The 21,358-nt window shown below is 42.5% G+C and overlaps 1 protein-coding gene across 2 annotated transcripts; it reads right to left on the bottom strand.

The window, feature by feature from the left end:
- SPTY2D1 (SPT2 chromatin protein domain containing 1) lies at positions 1–19,924 on the bottom strand. 2 transcript variants are annotated; one of them, XM_072619665.1, is made up of 6 exons: positions 19,792–19,924; positions 10,021–10,135; positions 6,763–8,583; positions 5,857–6,022; positions 5,456–5,533; positions 1–3,498 (listed from the first exon to the last, which is right to left on the bottom strand). In XM_072619665.1, the coding sequence occupies exons 1-6, from the start codon at positions 19,849–19,851 to the stop codon at positions 3,405–3,407; spliced, it is 2,334 nt and encodes a 777-aa protein (XP_072475766.1). In that variant the 5' UTR covers positions 19,852–19,924; the 3' UTR covers positions 1–3,404. The 2 variants fall into 2 exon arrangements, with proteins under 2 accessions (XP_072475766.1, XP_072475767.1); XM_072619666.1 differs by lacking the exon at positions 19,792–19,924 and adding an exon at positions 18,886–19,229.
- Positions 19,925–21,358: the final 1,434 nt, after the last annotated feature.

Consider the following 21,358-nt stretch of genomic DNA (forward strand, 5'->3'; position numbering starts at 1 on the left):
TGAAAGTATAAATAAAAATTTTAATACCTATAATTTCTTTTATACATCAATTGAAAAACTTTCACCTATATTTTCTTCATGTGCAAAAGTATTCTCGCACTTCAACGGCACCAGAAAGACAGCTATGTAAAATGTTTTTTTTGTTTGATTTTTTTTTACACCTGATTTTTCACATTGTGTTCAGGACACAATGACTTTGAACAATAACTTCAAGAAAAAGCTAGGGCCTACCCTCAATTATACAAACATATTGCATCATGTCCACTCACCAAATGTTAGTCTGATACATTCAAACATTGATAATAAAACAACCGGTCATATATTTATTCTCTCTCCAAGTGTGTTTTGGTCTCCTACTATACTTTAGAAATGTTCTGCAGCCACTTTTAAATTACAAAATGCAAAACAGAATAAAAATAATTTTTCTCAGAGAAAATCTTCAGATTCACATAAAAAATTAACAGCTTCTCATAGACAGGTAATCTGAGATACTCCTCCAACTCCCACTTGTTCACAGCATAGTCTTCTTTATCTAAGACTGTCTGTGATGTGCAGTACCCTGGCCTCCAAGTGGACATTACGTTACATTTACAGTATACAAAGACAATTTCTGGAAGTAGCTTTAAATAGAAAGTGCCCTTATTTTGACTTAGCAACAGCATAGACAGTAATTGTGCAATCAAAGCCACACTGGGGTTTTATGAAAACTACTTTCACATTATTAATTTCAGAAATGCTGCACCCATTATGGTACATTCACAAATTAACTTTACCTAATAAAAAGGCACATTTTCAAATACTGAATTAAAATATCCCCAAATTTGGAAGAAAAAAAAAGGAAAATATACATTAAAATCAAACACTTGATGTGGGATTCTTTATGAATAACAGCCTAGTCTGGTTTCTTAGCTTGTCAATTACATGAGCTTTTCGCAAAGTTTGGCAGGCTGACTTAAAATGAATTTTCTGGTGAGTAGGAGGCAGGATTTAGAAACAGATGAATACAAACCCCAAGGCCTCCTCCAACTACATGAAAAATTGGTAGCTGAAGCACCCTATTGTAATGCTGGTGTTGAGAGGAACAAGACTAAAATCTGCCTCACAAGCTGACCACATTACAAAGAGAGCTATATGTGTTCCCACGTACACAAGGAAGGAAGAGTAACTTCACGCAATCAACCAAATCCAAGAGCCTAAATGATGGACGTTTCCTATTGTATGTAATAACTGCACAAAAACATGAAAAGTTCATAATCTAAAACAAGGTGAAAAGCCACTAACAATTTGTCAGCTAAGTCACAAAGTTTTGTAGTATTCTATTCCAGAGCCTCAATACTTTTACAAATCTACATGGAAAATAAACAATCATCTACTGTTTAAGAGGAAAAAAGCAGCACAGAAGTGATAAGCGAAACAACATCCCAAATCATCTCAGTTTAACAGGAAAAACCTCAGATGTCTTTTGAACCAGATGCACTGGTCTTTTCTGTGGCTACAGCATGGAGGAGAGTGAAAAGGAGCCACCAGGATTTTATATCAGTGGCTCACGAATACTCTAAACAGATAGATGAATGGATGTTTTTCTAGTGACAAAGAAAATGCATAGTTTTCACTAGGTCCAAATGAGACATGATCTTTCAAAGTCTTAAACTTTAAATTACGTAGCTCAGGCACTGGTCTGCCTAAGTTTATAGCTTCACCACAGCAAAATGTACATCCATCTATTCATAGCTCAAAAGGAACTTGCCTCAAGCAAACTAATTTGTAAACAGAATCATCTGGCCCCATTAAGTGATGCTAATATATGACCACAGTCTTATTTATTGGATAGAAGAGAAACTCACACAGGTTCTTTATTCTCTTTGTTTAGTGGGAAGACTAAAAGGAAGGTGTGGGGAAGTACACAGAAAGTTCTGTTCAAAGAAACAAATATGATTACTAAGCACCCTTACAAGACTGCCCCCAGCCCCCACCATCCCCTAGAGACACTATATATAGGTCAATGGAGAATGTGTTCCACAAGCAGATATGCCACCAATGTTCTACCACTTTCAGTTAACAAGTTAAGGTCCAGGCTTTTCCCTCTATAAGGTTATTTCATGAGTCAATTCACTTGCTGACTCCTGGAGACTTTTAAGTTATTCTTTGGAAGCTAAGTCTTCTTGCTGGAAATACATGAGAAGGTGGCTCAAAGCACAGAACACATGGACTGAGGGATGGGGAGAGTGAGATGAACACAAATGAGAGGAATCATCTTCAGCTCAGTAAGAAAGCACTGCTGGGGACAATGTGGGCTTTCTTCAGTGCATAGATTGAAATAAAAGTACAATGCCAGCAAGAGGGGATGTTTTCAATATAAACTTACATTTTGTTTTCTGCCATGAAATGATGGGTACTAAGTTATTTAATGAAAATTTTTAATACTGAGAGGCACTAAAAGTGTACCTTGGAGGAACTCTGAGGGGAAAAGCAAGCCATAAGTCAGCTTCTATTTTAGATATAATGCTCCCAAATCTCATGTTAGAATAAAGGAACTTCTTTACTTAGGAATATTCCTTCTCCAATATAAAAGTGGATTTTTAAAAATAAAATTAGTCTACACAGTGACCTTTTCTACTTTACCTTGGCTTAAAACCAGGGTAATCATAAGAAAACTGTAAAGAAAACTGGGTAAAGAATATTCTTATCAAGAAGCATAGCTTATATAACTCCAATATAACACACACATTTGTGACTGAAAATGCTCAGCATCCAATCCTTGGACAATGTGGAGTCCAAGATAATTTATTACACTTTTATTTCAAATTATAGAAATAGCAGCCATTCTGAAATTATGAACCCTATTCTATATTGTCAAATTATTATTTTAAGACCCCAGGATTCTCAAATACATAGGCCAGGGCAGATTCCTTTATTGCTGGCAACACTTATGGAAAAGACTGACGTTCCAGGTTACTATTCTTAAGAGAAGCCTATGACATGATCTTATTGGTTCAGGGATGTCCTACCCGTGGATCTGGGCAGTAACTATGAAAACAGAACAATAATCCTCACTTAATTTTTAAGTGTCAAATAAATAACAGGTGACTAGCTAACAAGTGGTGAGTGGACTCCCACAGTCAGTGTGCATAGCTCATTAGTATCATTGCTGGCATCTTTGAACAGCGAATTTCATAGAAACATTCAAATGAATATTACATCTCATCTGCATTACAGATTTAACCCAGGCAAGTATTAAAAATAAATACTTTCTGTTCAAACCATAGCCTTGTTTTTTCCAGTGCTTCCTTTACATATTTCCTTCTCTAGTCCCCAAATAAAAACCAAAGGGAAAAAGGTTTTTTTTTTCCAGTCTATAGCAAGTTCTCAATAAAGTGTTTTCTCCCAATGGTAAAAACCTGCAGCTAACGCAACTTCATTTTCTTGGCTTTCCGGCGCTTGAGTTCCTCCTCTTCACGTCTCATTTCTTCAAGGTCTTCTTGCATACCAAGTCTTAAGCTGTAAAAGAACAGAAATAATACTCTTATGATGCCATACAAGACAAATGCCCTCTTCAAAAGGCAGAATAGAAGTAGCAAACTACACTAAGAATGTCAACATTGGTCAGAACTGCGCTTGAAGAATATCAATTTGGCAACTGTTAAGAAGATGGATTGAAGAGGGTAGAGGATGGAGGTAGGAACATCAACTAGAAGGCTACTGAACAGTCCAAGTAAGAAGTGATGAAAGCATTAAGGTGGTTTTGGATATAAATGGAAAGAAGGGGATGAAAGTAAGAGATCTTGTGGAGACAGAATGGATGACTTGGCAACTGAACTAATAAAGAAAGGGTGAAAGAGTCAAGGTTAATTCCTAAGTTGTGAACCTGGATAACTGCAAAAATGGTGGTGACATATATTTACCTTAGAGTCAATGACAAAAAGGCCCCACCACATTAAAATATTTAGAGCAGCACTTTTTGTGGTAGCAAAGAACTAAAAACAAAGTGGGTGCCTGTTCATTGAGGAATGGCCAAATAAGCTGTGGTATATGAAAGTAACAGAATATTATCTTGTAAGAAATAATACAGAGAATCTTGTGAAGACTCATATGAACCTATGCAAAATGAAATATGCAGCACCAGAAAAGCAATATACACAATGATAACAACAATGTAAACTGCTGTGATTGAAATTGAACTAAAGCACAAAGTTCCAAGCACAATTCATTTATTGGTAAGGCTAGCAGTTGCCAAAAAGGGGGTGTTAGCTCCTCAGCAAGTCAAAAGACCTGGAGTGAGGGTTGATGGGTCATTTTTAGAGATAAAAGGAGCATTCCAAAATTAGAAGGCAGCATCATAGATGGGAAAAACAACATGATTGATTAAAATCCTGTCGTATTGTAGATAGATACAAAGTCAGAAGCATCATAGGTTTGGGGAATAATATGACTGGCTGGAAACTAGGAATGTGGAATGTAACCCGTCCTCCTATGCTGTCACTAGGAAATTGCTGACTGATTGAGCCCCCCTGCATCTTACAAGAATAACTAATGGCATACAGATTCCTTTTATTTTCCATTTCCTTTAATTCTGCAAGTACATCTGGTGGTAGATAATGAATTTCTTTTAATTTATAGGACAGCTCAACTTTTAAACTCACAGGAAAACTAGTCATTATAGGAAAACTGAATATGAACTTCTGAACTTAAAGACAAAGGAATGTGAGGTTAGGTAGTTTTACAAAATGCAGTGGTGATACAGAATAGAATCAATTACAAAACAGAATCAAAATCAATTTGATTTTCTCAAAATGTTAAAAATTACCACCACAAAATCAAAACAATGCTGAAAAGTTATGACCAAACTTGGGATAATGCGTATAAAGTCAGGCTTTGACATGTTACTCAGGTTTACAGAATTTTTTTCTTTAGATTTCATTATAAAGGATGGCTCTCTGGGAGAGCAGTGGGAAGAATATAGTGGGAAATATAGGTTATGTAAGAATAAAGGTATCAAAAGCATTATTTAAAAAGAAAAATGGTGATGACCTTGACAGAAACGGGGAAGTTTGAAAGAAAGGGTTTGGGAAGGAAAATACGTTAAGTTCTGTTTTGGACACGCTGCCTACCATGATCTCTTTCACCTGAAACTTCGAAGACCATCTTGTTTAGGGCTCTTCACCACGTACTACCTTGTACTTTTTAGTTACTATTTTATGAGTAAAATCTTGTCTCTGACTGGATTGTCTTGCATGCTCCTTGAGGGGACAAAGCCCAATTACACTTCTTTTTTATCCATGTCTTCATAGTCTCACATAAAGGAAGAGTTCACGAAGTATTTGTTGTATTACCAGCAAAGATCTCTTAAAAAATGAAGTCCCTGCTGTGACTAGGTATGAACATCAAGCCAGTACCAATGTAACAAATGGAAAGGACTTGCACAGATGATTGGCACAGCTGCGTTACTGACACATACCTCTTAGCTTCCTCTTTCTGTTGTTCTCTCCAACTGCTTTCCATGTAACGTAAGGCATAATCACTCTCATCTTTGTATCTGAAAATCAGAAATTAATGTTATAAAAGTAACTAAAGATCACACAATCTTATTTTGAAAAGTAAATAAAGTCTTATTAGTTGACTAGGTAAATTTAGGTTTGGTACTTAGGGTACCACTGGTTTCTCTCAGATGAATATAAAAATCAGCGATATCCAATCCTTCCAACTTACTGATATACCCATCCTCAATTTGTTCATCCATTCCCCAAATGTTAAGACATTTAGATTGCCCAATGCCTGTACTACTAAATTCTATTTTTGTATTATTTTAATTATTCACAACGGACAAATATGACATAGCTGAATCTTCATTAAACTTACTTATTACGGTCATAACCAAAGATTTCTCGAATATGTTTTGATATTTCTTCTTGAGGCTCTCCTTCATCATCAATGAAGTCTTCCATTTCCGAGTCATACTCCTCATCTTCATCTTCCTCAGGATACCGTTTCCGGGCCATAGGGGGAAATGGGGATCTCTGAATACCTAAGCACAGAAAAACTGTACTTCTAAGGCGATGATAATTGTTTTATAATAAAATGCAAAGACAGACATATCCCATATTTGTTTAACAGTGCACTATCAAGTCTTTAAAAGAAAAGATAACACTCTTGATTGATCAATACAATGAGAGGTGCCTTTGAGAGATGAACTCTACCAAGCCAGCCTTAGTGTAATTCGGTGATCAAATTATATATTGGGATGTAAAGAAGTCAGCAGGGATAGAATGAATCTGTCTTTTCCAACCCACAATTTCCTTCTACAAGTCACCTGTGATATATTACCAATTCATCCTGGATTCTATTACATTGCTCTCCAGCTATTTTTAGTGCGTATGTTTTGACAAGAATCCTTGGCCTTTTGCACCTTTATTCCTCCAGCACACAGCCAAGTGCTTCATTGCTGGCACTCCAGAAACTCAACCCCCAGAATAAGAGCCCCAGTGGGCTCCAGGGGAGGACCCCAGGAAGGATATTTCTTGGGGGCTACAAAGCTTAAAGTGTAGCATCCAAAGCTTCTCCCAGAGGAGTGGCTTCCAAGGCACCTTTATATCAAGAGCTAAAATCTCATATTGTAATCCAGGAAGTTTCAAGCAGCTCTGATGAATGAGCAAGATGATGCCCCAGTCCTTCATCAGCACACAAACACACTGAAAGAGACCGTACAACAGACGCCAAGCTGTTCCCCCAGCGTAGGCAACATTTCCTTAGGAACTCAAGTCTTACCTTGTAGGTATCCTGCAGGTCTGTATCCAGGTGGAGGAGACCTCATCCCATTCATCATCCCATTGCTGGGTCGGCTGATGAGATTCTTGGAACAGATAGTTTCTGAAACAACTGTGCACCTGGGTTTCACAGGGGGACCTGAGCTACTGACTGTCCTCCCAGGGCCTCCCGAGCCGCTCCCAGGTCTGCCAGGGCCTCCCGAGCCGCTCCCGGGTCTGCCTGGGCCTCCCGAGCCGCTCCCGGGTCTGCCTGGGCCTCCCGAGCCGCTCCCGGGTCTGCCAGGGCCTCCCGAGCCGCTCCCGGGTCTGCCAGGGCCTCCCGAGCCGCTCCCGGGTCTGCCCGGGCCTCCCGAGCCGCTCCCGGGTCTGCCCGGGCCTCCCGAGCCGCTCCCGGGTCTGCCCGGGCCGCCCGAGCCGCTCCCGGGTCTGCCTGGGCCACCTGAGCTGCTCATGGGTTGTCCAGGGCCCCTCTGGCTGCTCATGGGTCTCCCAGGGCCACCCGAGCCACTCATGGGTCGTCCAGGACCACCTGAGCTAGGTCGCCCAGGGCCACTTGAGCCACTGGAAGGTTGCCCAGGTTGGGTCACTGTCCGCCCTGTAGAGCCTGTACTACTGGCTAAACGGCTAGAGCTTCCTAAATTGCTTGTAGAATGCCCACGGTCACTTGAGCCACTCACAGGTCGGCCAGTGGGGCCTGAGCCACTAATCGAGCGTTTGGATCCATTAGTTTGCTGTTCAGGTCCTGAGGTGGAGCTGCCACCGTGCCTCCTAGGGCTTGGGTTTAGGATCGGCCGAGAAGTCCCTATACCTGGCCGCCCTGAGGTTGAGCTAGAACTGTTCCCTGGCTGCTTGGCACCTGAATTTCTTGTCTTGTCATGAGGAGCAGAGAGAGCCCCAGACCTGGAATGACTAGGATGAGAAGAGGTTTTTGGGGGCCTGTGCTCATTGGATTTTTGAGTCCCACGAATGACAGTCTTTGAGATCCCTGTGCCCATAGAATGGGAGCTGGGGCGAGATTTCTCTGTCCCATTAAGCAAGAGGCTGTGGCTTTCACTTGATGAGTGCTGGAAGCCATCTCCAGACCCTGCTTTGGTCCTCTCTCCTGGCTGGGACTTAGTGGATGGCAGTCTCACAGGTTTCTCACTGGCTGCAGTAAGTCTAGGTTTTTTCTCAGCACCTATTTGGGGAAGGTGGCCCCCCCTGGAAGAGGAATGTTTGTCCCCGGGACCTTTATGTCTTGCACTAACACTCTCTTTGGGGGAAGGAACCTTTTTAGACAAAGTTGGAGGAGCCAGTCTTTTCTCTCGTTCAAGTATCTTTTTCTCTTTTCCTCTATCTACGTTTTTGTGTTTTCGCTCTAAGAATTCTTTCTCCCTCAGTTCTTCTGCAGTCCTGGGCCGTTCCTCTATTTTCTTTACTATCTTAATCTCCACGGGTTCGTGTTGCTTTTTCTCTGCCAGCCGGAGTAAGTCTGTGAAGTTCATAGGCGGAGGGGCACTTTTGAGGGGAGCCTTTGGTTTACTTACAGCCTTCAGAGGGGGTTCTTGCTCCTCATACTCTTCTGACTCCTCATGCTCTGACTCTGTCTGATAATATTCCAAAGGTTCTGCTTCTTCCTCATTCAAAAATTCTTGGTCTGCCCCCTTGAGGCTTGGGGGTGCCTCAACTACATGCTTTCTCTTTGACTTTTCTTCAAGAGGAATCCCATCATAACCATAGAAGTTGTCCTTTGTCCGCTTCGCCATGGCTCTTGCTTTTTTGTCATGTTTTAGCTCAATGCGCTTTTTCACCAGCTCTTCCTTTTTCCTCTTTTCTTCTAAGGCTAAACATGATATATAGGAATATGTTAACACAACAATAGGGTAACAACTTGCCTTTCTGAAACTAGAGAAAGACAAGATTCAAGCTATAACTTCTGGAATTGAGTAAGGAAGTTATTCTAAACAAGTATCATATAATGTCATTCATTCACATAATGAGTAGGTTATACATAGTTTTCTATATGACTAAGCACATGAAGGACTTAGTTATTCAATCAAAACAAAATGGTTTAAGCAAGCTAATTTCACAAATTAACTCAGTCTCCAAAAATCTTCAAGTTAATCATTTGCCTTCTGAAGGAACCATGATTATTTCCTGAATTTCACAATTACTAAGATTTACCTATTTTATTAGTTGCATCATTGCCTTTATATTACTATATGTTTTATGTTGCAAGTAAAATCAAATAAACTGGGTTACAAAGCTCTGAGTACTATCAGTTTATTAGCAAAGTGTGAATTTACTAATAAAGAGGTTAAGGGTTTCCTCAGCAGGCCCAAAGACCTTGAGGAGGAGAGGCAGGCAGCCCCTTTTTATAAGCATAGAACCAAGAACAGAAATTGGTAGGTGGGGAAAAAACGATTGGTTAAAGAAGTGACAGTATCATGTGGGTGGGGATGATATGACTGTTTAAAAGTCTAGAATGTGGGCAGGTAACCCTGCCTTCCATTCAATGTTGATGGATATTGTTCACCTGAATCTTGCAGGAATAACTAATGGTAGATACATTTCCTCTAGTTGTACAAAAATAGTCAGAGACTATATTTTCTGGAAGGGCACCATGCTGGCTGACAGAGATAACACATGTCCTGGCATTGAACCAGTACAGTTAATGGTATAGAAGATGACAAGTTTCCCTGATATGAAGTGATTTGCGGGTACTGTTGAGATAACAATTCCTTTGAATTAAAGTGTTTTATGAGAGCACTGAACTTTTAAACTTAGTTCAGAGTTTTTCTTCAATTACAAGTGACTGACAGGAAAACAAAACTTGTATTTTAACTGAAAGACTAAAGTTTTGAACTCATAAGCTTCTTCATTTATAGGCAAGGGCAAGGGGCTTAGGCTGTTATACAAAACAGAGAACAGAGGTACACAACAGAGTAAGTTACAAAATGCGCTGAATTGTAAAAATGATTCAGAGCTGTTTGATTTTCTCATTTAGTTGTATATTTTAAGAACACAAAGTATAGCATACCTATAGCTAGTCTTAAAAGAAAGCTGTTCTCAGCAAAAAAAAAAAAAAAAAAAGCATTAAATTGAAATATGATAAGATACTGACAGCCATAGTCAACTGGGCCCAGTCTCTGGCTTCAAGGAATTTATAATCTAATAAGGGTCATAGGACAAGTACTAAAATCCTTTACATTATAAACAAGAATGACAAGTACAAAGGAACTGTGATGACGGAAGAACTGAGGGCAAACTGATGAAATACCTTTTTTCCTTAGCTCTTCTTCCTTCCGCTTGAGGAAAGCTTGCACTGCTGCTGACTGGACACCCTTGACTTTGGGATCTCTTTTAGGAGGACCTACTGCCAAACTGTATCTTTTCTGAAAGGAAAAGAAAAAGGAGTTACAATAAGCATGCTATGCCTCTGAAACATCCCATAGCCCATTTATTTCCTAACATATCTGATTTTTTTCACATAATAGGAGATATTCCAGACCTGAGCTGAATGAGCATCTGTACCTAAAATGAACAGATTCAATCCCACACATGAAGAGTTTCTTAAGCCAAAAACAAAATGAAGGGAGAACCTCATATTTGGATCATTGAGGACCAGCAACGATCCAAACTAGGCAAATCTGGACAATTTAGCGTTCGCTGTAGTTTTTATTTGACATCTCTATTTTCTGACATTTCCTCTGATGATGCTATGACTATCCAGTCAACCTCACTGTTCCTCTGCCCCCTCCCTTTCATTATGACCCACAGACACACACATACTTTTCTAAGCATCCATAGCTTCCATGCAAGATTAACTTCAATTCCACTTCTAAGCCTTTCCTCTTCTCACTCTCCAAAATAGTCAGTACACTGAAAAAAGGGATGGGCAAGGTCTATCTTAAAAAGCATGCTTTGATGTACCGAAGATCCTCAAATCATAATGAACAAATTTAACACATCTCTCCCCATTATGAATAAAGGACTCATCTTTAGATACTTGAGGGTCTTAGGTAGGAACAGGTGATGGCAGATAATTCACTAGACCAGGGGTTCAGAGCCTAGGACATATATCCAGGGGGTATGAGATACTTCCACATCAATGGAAAGTACTATGAATATTTGACAAACAACTGTATTATCCTATCAAGCTTAATTAACATCTTTATTTATGTGTACACGCACGGTAAACTGTAGAATTTATTTCCTTTCATAGTGAAAAGGGAGGAGGGTGTCATAATACCATGTATCAAAAGGCAAAGAAGCCATATGGGTACTGAAAAAGGCTTGGGAACCCCCACACTTAGACCCATGATGGGAATTTTTGTCTAGCAGATACTACAGAATGGGTCCTCAGCCTCCAGAGTTCTCAATAATTAAGATTCCACCTTTCAAAAATGATTAAGTTGCAAAATAAGTATTTCCCTATTACCTTGCTCCAATCCTGGAAAAAAATGTGCACACAGTATAACTGAAAAATAATGGTCAGTCTGAGTTGAATAGAGACATTCAAATTTGTCCTTGGCTTAAGATAAGAAAGAATACTAAGAAAAAACTAGAGCTGATGAACATTTCTAACTGCATAATGATCATCTTTCTTTAGGCTTTTAGGATAATGAGTGCATCCTTCTCTGTAAACTGAATTCTCTACAGTTCAGATATTTCAATTCAAAAATATTTCTAAAGCATCTACGTGGAGGATTTGTGCTGAAGTTAAATATTAATTTACAAAGTCAACTGCCTGACTCTCAGCCAGGTTTCTATTTTACTTCCAAATGGCTACTATCCTTCCTGCTGAATGCCTCACCAGTTTAGACAGATGGCATTTCTTTGGGTTTTAATTCTTATGAAATATAGTCACGAAATGACTAAAACTAAGATAATGTTTATTTGAATTACTAAAATGAAAACAAAATGTGGCACTCTTATTGCAGACCTATGTTAAATATCAAACTAATCACTATATAGGCCTGGGTCTGAATTAGCTCCAGGATTATCCCACATTTCATTCATGAAATTTATCAGATGAGAGAAAGAAGTCTATCACAAATCCAATGTATTTGGTGAAATGAAAAATATTAATAAGACAGCAAGTTAAATTAACAGGAGCAATCTCAAATCCAAAGTGCCCAGAATGCCAGGAGAGGAAAATCTAAGGATCCATATAGATGCATGTGGAAAAGAGGGCAGAGAACATTCTGAAACAGCTTAAAAGTGCCTGGTAAGTGAGTTTATTCATGAAGCCAGATCTAATCTAACAAGTTTATCCTGTGTAACGACTGCAATGTTACCAGCACCAAACATCTACCAACAGAAATACTAACTGAGGTATCCAAATGTTTATCCTTAGTCATCCTGTACTTCAGGCTTCCTGAACTCACAGAAAATGCTGGTGGTGGTTGTGGTAGTAAAACACTAATCAATAAATCGGTATTTAATTGACCTGTCTCCGTACTGGGGCAGCTAGATGACCTGTGAAGGGCTTGGAACCCAGAGGACCAGAGTTCAAATCCGGCCTCACACTTATTAGCTGTGTGATTCTGGGAACTTAACCTTGTTTACCTCAGTTTCCCTTGTAAAATGAGCTGGAGAAAGAAATGGTAAAACACTCAGTATCTTTGCCAAGAAAACCCCAAACTGGACGCAATTGAAATGACATTAACAGCAGCCTTGTACCAGTTAATATGGAATGTAAAAAGTATAAAACAGCCCGAGCTCACAAAGTACTTGAACTATTATAGGGGAAGGATGAAGGGTGAAGACTTTGGAGAAGGTGAAACTGGTAGATTCCCATCCCTAAAACAGAAGGACCATTAGAGTGACTGTCTCCCAAAAGGGGACTAAGGCTTGATCTCAACTGACTGAAGAATTAGAAGATGGGAAGCCAGTCCAATCCTTCCTGAAAGTCAATCATGAATGGGTTTATTACACCTATACCACTCTTCAATATTCCCTAAAAAATCCTCCCACTCCTTATCCAGAAGTGGGGCCCTCAAGAAATCAGAACCTAACCTGACTCAGACAAACAAAATGGCAAACTTCCTTGCCTTGTTCCTGTTTTCTCTTTGCCTTATACTCCACCATGGTGGTAGCTCAGTCAAGCATAAAGATGAGGCCTCCCCAAAAGGGACACTTTCATTTTTTGGTGGGAAAGAGCTCAGGCTAGGATTATACAATACATATTACACATCCAAATCCACCTCTCCTCACTTTTTCCCTGAGGGTATCACCATCTTTCCAAGTCTCACAGGTTCTCAACCTTCCTAGGCTTCTCCTTTAACTGAAAATAACCTTTAAATTTCACCAAGATGTCTTATTACCAGGTCAGATGGCATCTTGACCTCTCTGAAGTATCTGTCACAGTTGATAACCTTCTCCTCCTGGATCCTTATTATGTCAACACAAAATTGTAATAACTTTTCACTCACTTCCTCTAAGTTTTCAAGATTCCTTGTCCATTCGATCCTATTCACTTTTCTTCTTATATAGTCAGTACATACTCCAAATGAACAAAAAAACACTAAGCATTACAGGCCAAGAACAAGGCTAAGCTCTGGAGCTATAAAAGCAAAGACAGTCACAGCTCTGTCATTCTAATAGTGCCAGAGAAAGGGGCCCTTTGGTACTGAAAGTGATAGGGATGGTGAGTGGGCAATCCTTCCAAGAACAGTATGGCAACGTTGAATATTTGCTAATGGTTAAAAAACCAACAGAACCTTACCATTAGACCCTACCATACCCACTATTGTCCTATGTCTTCTCTTTTTTTCAGCCAAACTCCTCGAAAAAGTCATTATACCTGTCCTCCAATTCCATTCCTTTCTCATTATTTTCTTAACTCTCCATGATCTGTCTGTCGTCCTTCCTCACTCAACGGCTGTGCTATCTAATGATGCCAATGCTCTCAAACCTCCTTCCTCTTTGACTTCATTGATTCAATTGAACGCTTCTTCTCTCCTTGGATATTCTCTCCTCTTCAGGTTTTCATTACTCAGCTTTCTCCTAAGTCTGATGTGCTGAGTCATCAGTATCACTCCCACTCTAACTGTGAGTGCACCCCAAGGTTCTATAAATGCGCCCTTTCCTTTTTTTCACTTTAAATCTCTTTCTGGATGACCTCATCAACTTCCACGGGTCCAACTGTTATCTCTATGCAGATAACTTCTAGATCTATCAATCAATAAATCCCTAGTGTCTCTCTCCGGTTCCAGGACATTTATAACCAGATGTCATCATAAACTCAACAACACAACCAAAACAGAGCTCGTTATCTTTTCCCTCAAACTTGCCCCTCTTTTGCATGTCGTTATTATTGTTGAGGGTGGCACTATTTTTCCCACAGTCACATCCAGCTTTGTAATCTCAGTGTCATCCTCCTCAATCTCACCTCACATAGCAAATCCACACAGCCAATTCTTTCGATTCTATCTCTACACCCTCTTCAGCAAGTTCCCTCTTCTTCACTTATGCAGACTCATCACCTGGTTCAGGTCCTCAACAACTCTTCCCTGGCCTACAATGACCTCCTAATTTGGTTTCCCTGCCTCAAGCCTCTTTTCCATGGCAGCCAAAATGATTTCCCTAAAGTTCAGGTCTCATCATGTCACACCCCACTCCCTCCAACTCCTATTGCCTCTAGAAATATAAATCCTTCTGTTTGAAAATTTTACTTAAAAAAAAAAAGACACCAAAAAAGAGCATTTCCATAATAAAGAGTATGCAAAACCACAAATCTCCATTTCACACTGCTTGCTTTTATAAAAGTATATAATTCTATATGTTAATTTTTTTAAAAAAGTCCATCTGTGCTCTTCTGTGCATTTTTTAAAAATGTTACAATGACCCTCTTTGCCCCTACCCCCAATTAACTGAAAGAAAAAAAAAATCAAACCCTTGGAACAAATGAGCATAGTTAAGCAAAATGAATTCAGAGCAGCCATGTCCAAAGTAACATTTACGTCTCTGTTTATTCCCTTTCCGTCTGGGGGTGGTTACACCATGCCTTATCATGGGTCTTTCAGAAACATGGTTGGTCACTGGTCTGACCAGAATTCTTAAGCCTTTAACAATTTTTCTTTATTGCTTCTGTCTGTATAAATTTCTGTCCCATTTGCTCACTTCACTGTGTCAGGCCATACCATTCAGGATTCTCTGAAATAGTCTCTTTTGCCATTATTTCCAGTGCAATAATATTCCCTTTTATTTATATACCACTATTGGTCTGGTCATTCTCCAACTTTCTAAGAGGAGATCTAAGGTATCCCCTTTAGACAGTTCTTTTCCTTTTCACCACCTTTGAATACAACCACTTCAGGAGCAGGAAGTTTCTTTTACTTGAGACAATTTCCTCCCTCATACCATCTTCCTCTTTACACCCCTCCCTTTCCTTACTTTCCTGCTTTTTTTTCCCCTTTGAAATTTAAATCTCTTGTATATGTAGAACCTATATAAAATTATATGCCATGTCAGGAAGGGAGAGGGGAAGGGGAAAAAAAATCTAAGTTATATGGTAGTGATTGTAGAACACAGAAAATAAATAAAAGAAAAGAAAAAAAAAGAAATTTAAATCTCTTAATAGCCGGCTTTTTCCTATACCTTTCCAAGTCTTCCTGCACACTAGGTGATTTAGCTATACTGGCTTATTTTTGATGTTCCACACACAAAAGATCCTCCATAGTCCTCTATGCCTTTCCACTTGGTTAGTCCCCCACATTAGAATTTGATACTCCAAAACACTTTAATGGCTGTGGTACAGCTGTCAGAAGCAGAGAAAAGAAATGATATCAACAGTGGGGGACCTCCAGCAAGTTTGCAGGCTTCAGATGCCTCTGAAAAGAATTCCTCTAACCACTATAAAGTTTTTCCTTATACTGAGTTGAAATCTTGTTTCAGCCTTCATTGCACCGCCCCCCTCCCCAGCCTCCCAATGGTTCTAATTCTGATCTTTGACTATACAGAAGGAATCTAATTAGATTCTTTTCTGAGGGATCTAAACCACCACTTTATAAATTACTAAGGGTCTTTCTGGTGAGAGAGTGGGAGAGGACAGGAAGACCAGCAAGGCATAAACCAGAATTGGGAAATTTCATAAGGCTACTCTAACAGTTTTTTACTTAATATAAAGTGTGACTAGTTATATCATCTTAGAACCAACTATTATTTTCTTAGTTTTCCACTGGGAAATAATTCAGGGTACCTAATTTTTTTTTTCAGCATGATGCAATCCTGTCTTTGTTTTAAAGAGTTCTCTCTCTCTTCAAAATGAAAAAAAAAAAAGCAGAGCTATTTCCTCTTGGAAAGCTTTGTTTTGTTTCTGAAGTCAACCATGACAGTAACCACTCCCCTTCACAACCAACCCCCAAAAGAAGTAATGCAACTTAGGGGTCTGTGCAGGTGTTAGAGGCAGCTGGGCACTCAGGCCCTTAAATGAAACTATCATTATTTCTTGGTTTTAATGTACCAGACCAGTCCCTTCTAGTTATCTCTAAAACTAGGCATGCCCCCAGAGCAGAGCCTGGGAATCAAGACTTGTAAGCTCTAAACTTTATGGCTCTGTATATGGGAGGTTTAGCTGTAAAAATAAATAAAAAATACAATAAACCCATGAGGAAAAATTGTAGCTGAAGCTCTTAGATCAGTTCGTGGAACAAAATAAGTGCTATATAAATGTTAATTCTTACTGTTCTCACCATTATTATTATAAAGGCAAAATTTTAGAGCTGAAGGAGACTTTAGAAAACATCTAGCTCAAGTTCCTGATTTTACAGATAAAGTATCTAAGGATAGGTTATTAATAAATTAAAAGATGCTTAAGTCACACAGTAAGTTAGTAACAAAGCTAGGTCTACTCTCAGTCCAGGACTTTTCCTACTCATATCATCACCAGTTAATCACTCAAGCAACTAGTTAAGATTGGTTACATTTAATTTGAAAACTGGATGAACGGACTCTCCAATATCAAAGCCAACAGTTTTGGGTGGAAATATAGAGATGATTTATGCACAAGATGCACTGTTTAGAAAAATACAGTTCCATTCCTTCAACCTTGGTATTGGGTAAAAAAAAAAAAAGGAAGTAAGGTTTATTGGACTCACTACTAACCTATCTAGGAAATTCATACAAACTGAAAATAATTCTGTTTCTCAAGATTTCAGAGGTTTATGATACACAATTTTGGCCAGCAGAATTTATGACTCCATAGTTTAGGAAAATGATTAGTCACAGCACTTCAGAAAAAAACCAAACCATCTTTGTGTTTTAAAAACTAATACATAAGACTTTTTGGAGGTATATGTGTAATTTAAAAATCATTTGGCTGCTGTACAATTCTGGAGAGAAATTTTGGGAGACCTCAAAGGTAAAAAAAAAAAGTTAATAAAGACAAATTGAGAATTACAGTCTTTCAGATAGAGACACAGGGTGCTTGATAAATATCGTCTGATTTGAATTAGCACAGATGTTTACTTTCTATTCCTGACTGTTCAAACCACAGGTATCACCATGAGCCTTACTATAGTGCACCTGGGCTGTAAGTACCATCCAAAAGATAGAGAAACAGCCAATTTATATGTGAAAGGTAACAGCTGACCCCCATGTTTTATTCTTCCTCGATTAAGCTTTAAGATTATATCTATCTATATTCCCAGCATGTATTCAGTGAATCCCAAAAGAATAAGACAAACACTGGATAGATTTACAAAGCTTCATGCCATAAGAACACTAAAACTGCTAGCTTCAAATGTGTCCTAATCACTCAAATATTGCAATAAGTGTTCTTTCCTTCGACCTCACTGAAATACCTCACTGTCAGGACTCTCTCTTCCTCCGAGTTCAGACAGGTCACAATTGTATCCTACTGGATCTCCTAGCTTTCTCTACTGTTCCTTCTCTGGTTTTTATCATCTTTCCAAATCCTTAAATGTGTACCTATCCAAGGGTCTGTCTTCAGCCATCTTCTTTCTTTACATGCTCTCCTTTGGAAACTTTATTTACTTCCATGGTTCCAACTGTCAGCTCTACACAAATTATTTAGGCAGCTAAGTGATTTCGGTGGATGGAGTGATGGACTTGAGCGTCAGGAACACCTGAGTGTCCATCAAGCCTCAGATTCTTGCATTTTGCAGGTCCCTGGGAAAATCACTGCCTGCTTCATTTTCCTTATCTGTAAAGTGAGGATAAAAACTCCCCAGGCTGTTGTGAGGATAAAATGAAGTATTACTTGCAAAAAGCACTTTGCAAATCTCAAAGCACTGTATAAATCCTAGGTAGTGTCATTATATTAGCTATTTTCAGCACAGACCCCACTTATTTTTCCCCAAAATCTGTTCTTTGGACTTCACTGTCAGTAGAACCACCATTCATTCATTCTCACTTGGATTCTCCCCTGAAGTCTCACCAAGATTCATCTCTATCCCCAGTGCTGCAGGTCCTTCGTTAACAGCTATGAGGACTGTCTATGCCTCCAAACTTGCCCCCAAAACACTCTTCACATTACTGCCAAGCAACTTCCTTACTCATGTACAGACACGGGCTTATCATTCCTACTTTTTAATGCATATCAAGCAAAGTTTAACCTTCCTTACTTGGTTTGGCATTAGGTAGACTTTATGCCCTTTCACAATTTCACTTCCACCCACTTCTATGCTCTAGCAGAAATGGACTCCTCACTGTCCCCCAGATATCGCACCTCAAGCCTCATGGTATTCTATGCCGGGAGTATCCTGCCCCTTAAGCACAGAGCCCAAACGCTACCTCCTCAAAAATAGAGCAACAAGGTTTCTTCATTAAGTCATCCTTTACTCCAACATCTGACAGTGAGCTCTACAAAACACTTCATCTGGTCCTTACTATACAAAGCTAGGAGACCGGTGCTGCTGCCCCCATTTAATGGGTAAGGAAACTGAGGCTGAGAGAGGTGAAATGACTTGTCACACAGTAACTGAATTTGAACTCAGGTCTTCCCTGACTCCATGTCCAGAGCTCTATCCACTGCCACCCAGCTAGCTACCCTATATCATTCTGGGAACAAGTCACATGGGGAGCATAAGTTGAGCAGGTGTTCTACCTAGGGACAGCAAAGTCCCCCGGGAAGGACAATTTCCCATAGCCCTTCAGGGCTGACACGACTCGAACCTACCAGATTCTACGGTTACCCATGAGTAATGCCTTTTCTCTCCAAGGAACTCCTATACCCCTTTCTCCTGCGCCTCCTTTATGCTCCTGCTCATTATTTTTTTATCACGGTTAACCGCGTATGGAGTCTACTAGAAAGGCCTCCGACACCGCGCTCGCCTCCCAGCAGGCAGTCAGATGCTGGCGGACTCCAAAGTCGGCTTCGTTTCCCAACAAGTTTCCCCCACGTAACTCGATTAAACGTACTATTGACATTTCCTGGGTAGGCTCCGCAGCAAAGGTGACAAGCCCAGGTGGGGGGAGGGCGCGCATCCCCTCATTGGCTGCCGCAGCAGAGTGGGAGGGGACACAAAAAGTGAGACCCAAGCCATCCCGACCGCCACCCGCGAGCCTCGGTTATCACGCGACCAGATGGAGACAAAAAAAAAAAAAAAAAAGAGGGTGTCAAGCCAGGGGAGAGCAAAGCCACCCGTCTACGGATGGGCGAGCACGGAGGCGGCGCTCGGGAAGCGGCCGGACGGGGGAGCGCCGGGGGATCCGCAGCAAGGGCAGAACAAACTTCTCGTCCGTCCTTCCCACCCTCGGGGATGCCGGGGAACTCCGCTCGCGGCCCCCGACTCCGCAGGAGCTCCGAGTTTCCCGTTGGAAACAACTTGGGAGACGGCATCCCTATCGTTTCCGACCGGGGAAGGGGACCTGCCCCAGGCAGACGCAAGGCGACGGGCACTTAGTAGGCGCCTTCCGTCCTGACACCCCCGGCCGTTAGCAGCGGGGCCGGCGCGTGGCCACAGCCGGGGACCCCCCAGCTCCGGCCGGGAGACCCCCTGCCCACGGCCGGCCCCGAGCGAGCGCAGCGGCTGAACTTCCCTCCCCCGGCCCAGTCCTCCCCCCCCACCGAGGCTCCACTTACCGGGATGATGTTGAGTCCCTGCTGCTCCGACGCCACCATCAGGATGTCCCGGAAGTCCATGGTGCCAAGCCTTGGGGACCGGCCGGACCAGAGCAGCGCGGAGGCTCACGGGCGCAGCCGGGCGCCCGGGCGGCTACCGCTGCCCCCTGAGCTCCCCTACCCGCGCCCTCCACCCCACGTCTACTTCCGGCGCCTTCCAAATTTGGAAGACCCCCCTCAGCCCTCACTCTGCCCTCCCCCGTTCCGGGGCAACCTATGAGATCTCGGTTGCGTCACCCCGTTTCGTGCGTCACTCGAGAGAGCTTCCGCACTCTATACCGGATACACGTTACAGAGGGTCAGGTGACTTTCGGCCTTTGGCGACCGCCTAGAGGGGCGGGATCAAGCCCTTCGTGGACCAATGAAACGCTCGGGCTGAGGCTTCAGGGGCGGTGAGGCCGGAGAGTGGTGCATCGGCGCCTCGGTCTGCGGAAGTTGGAGGTGGTGTCCCTCTGCTTGAGCTTCGCCGTTCGGTCTGGCCGAATTGTGGCCTCCAGTGATCTCTTGGGTCCGGTGGTGGTCTTGCTGGGGCCGCGACTCGAATCGGCTGCAGTCGGGTCCCTCCTCGCGAGCTGAACTGAATTGTATCCTGGGCGGATTTATATGTCACTGGTTGCGTGCGCCTACTGGCTGAATTCGCACCTGGGCGCCTACTGGTTGAGTTCACACCTGGGCGCTCGGGAGCCCCCTGCCCTCAGGCCTGGGCGCTCGGGAGCCCACGAGAGCCCCCTGCCCTCAGGCCTGGGCGCTCGGGAGCCCACGAGAGCCCCCTGCCCTCAGGCCTGGGCGCTCGGGAGCCCACGAGAGCCCCCTGCCCGCAGGCCTGGGCGCTCGGGAGCCCCCTGCCCTCAGGCCTGGGCGCTCGGGAGCCCACGAGAGCCCCCTGCCCGCAGGCCTGGGCGCTCAGGAGCCCCCTGCCTTCAGGCCTGGGCGCTCGGGAGCCCACGAGAGCCCCCTGCCCGCAGGCCTGGGCGCTCGGGAGCCCACGAGAGCCCCCTGCCCTCAGGCCTGGGCGCTCGGGAGCCCACGAGAGCCCCCTGCCCGCAGGCCTGGGCGCTCGGGAGCCCCCTGCCCTCAGGCCTGGGCGCTCGGGAGCCCCCTGCCTTCAGGCCTGGGCGCTCGGGAGCCCACGAGAGCCCCCTGCCCGCAGGCCTGGGCGCTCGGGAGCCCCCTGCCTTCAGGCCTGGGCGCTCGGGAGTCCCACTGGCTTCACGTTGGGTGTTCGCATACTATTTTAAACTCGTGTGAACTCGCCCCAGCGCTCACTCATTCCCTGGTGCCCGAAGGTAGGAGGAGGACCTGTGTTCCAGACCCTCCTGCCTTTCCAACTGAAGTTCAGTAAAGCCCAGGACCTCAGGAGCGGCTCTATCCTGGTGGGCGGGGGCCCGTGGAGTGGTTCGTGAGCATCTGATCCATGAGGGAGAGGGGGAGCCTGAGAAGTGGCCCCAGGCTGTCAGGGAGAAAAGTCTTTAGTAAATACTGTCCGCCAGATTTGGATGCGTGGGAAATTCCTAAACTTCGGGAGTTT

This window comes from Notamacropus eugenii, chromosome 6 (assembly GCF_028372415.1).
Source record: "Notamacropus eugenii isolate mMacEug1 chromosome 6, mMacEug1.pri_v2, whole genome shotgun sequence".
NCBI classification, from domain to species: Eukaryota; Metazoa; Chordata; class Mammalia; order Diprotodontia; family Macropodidae; genus Notamacropus; species Notamacropus eugenii.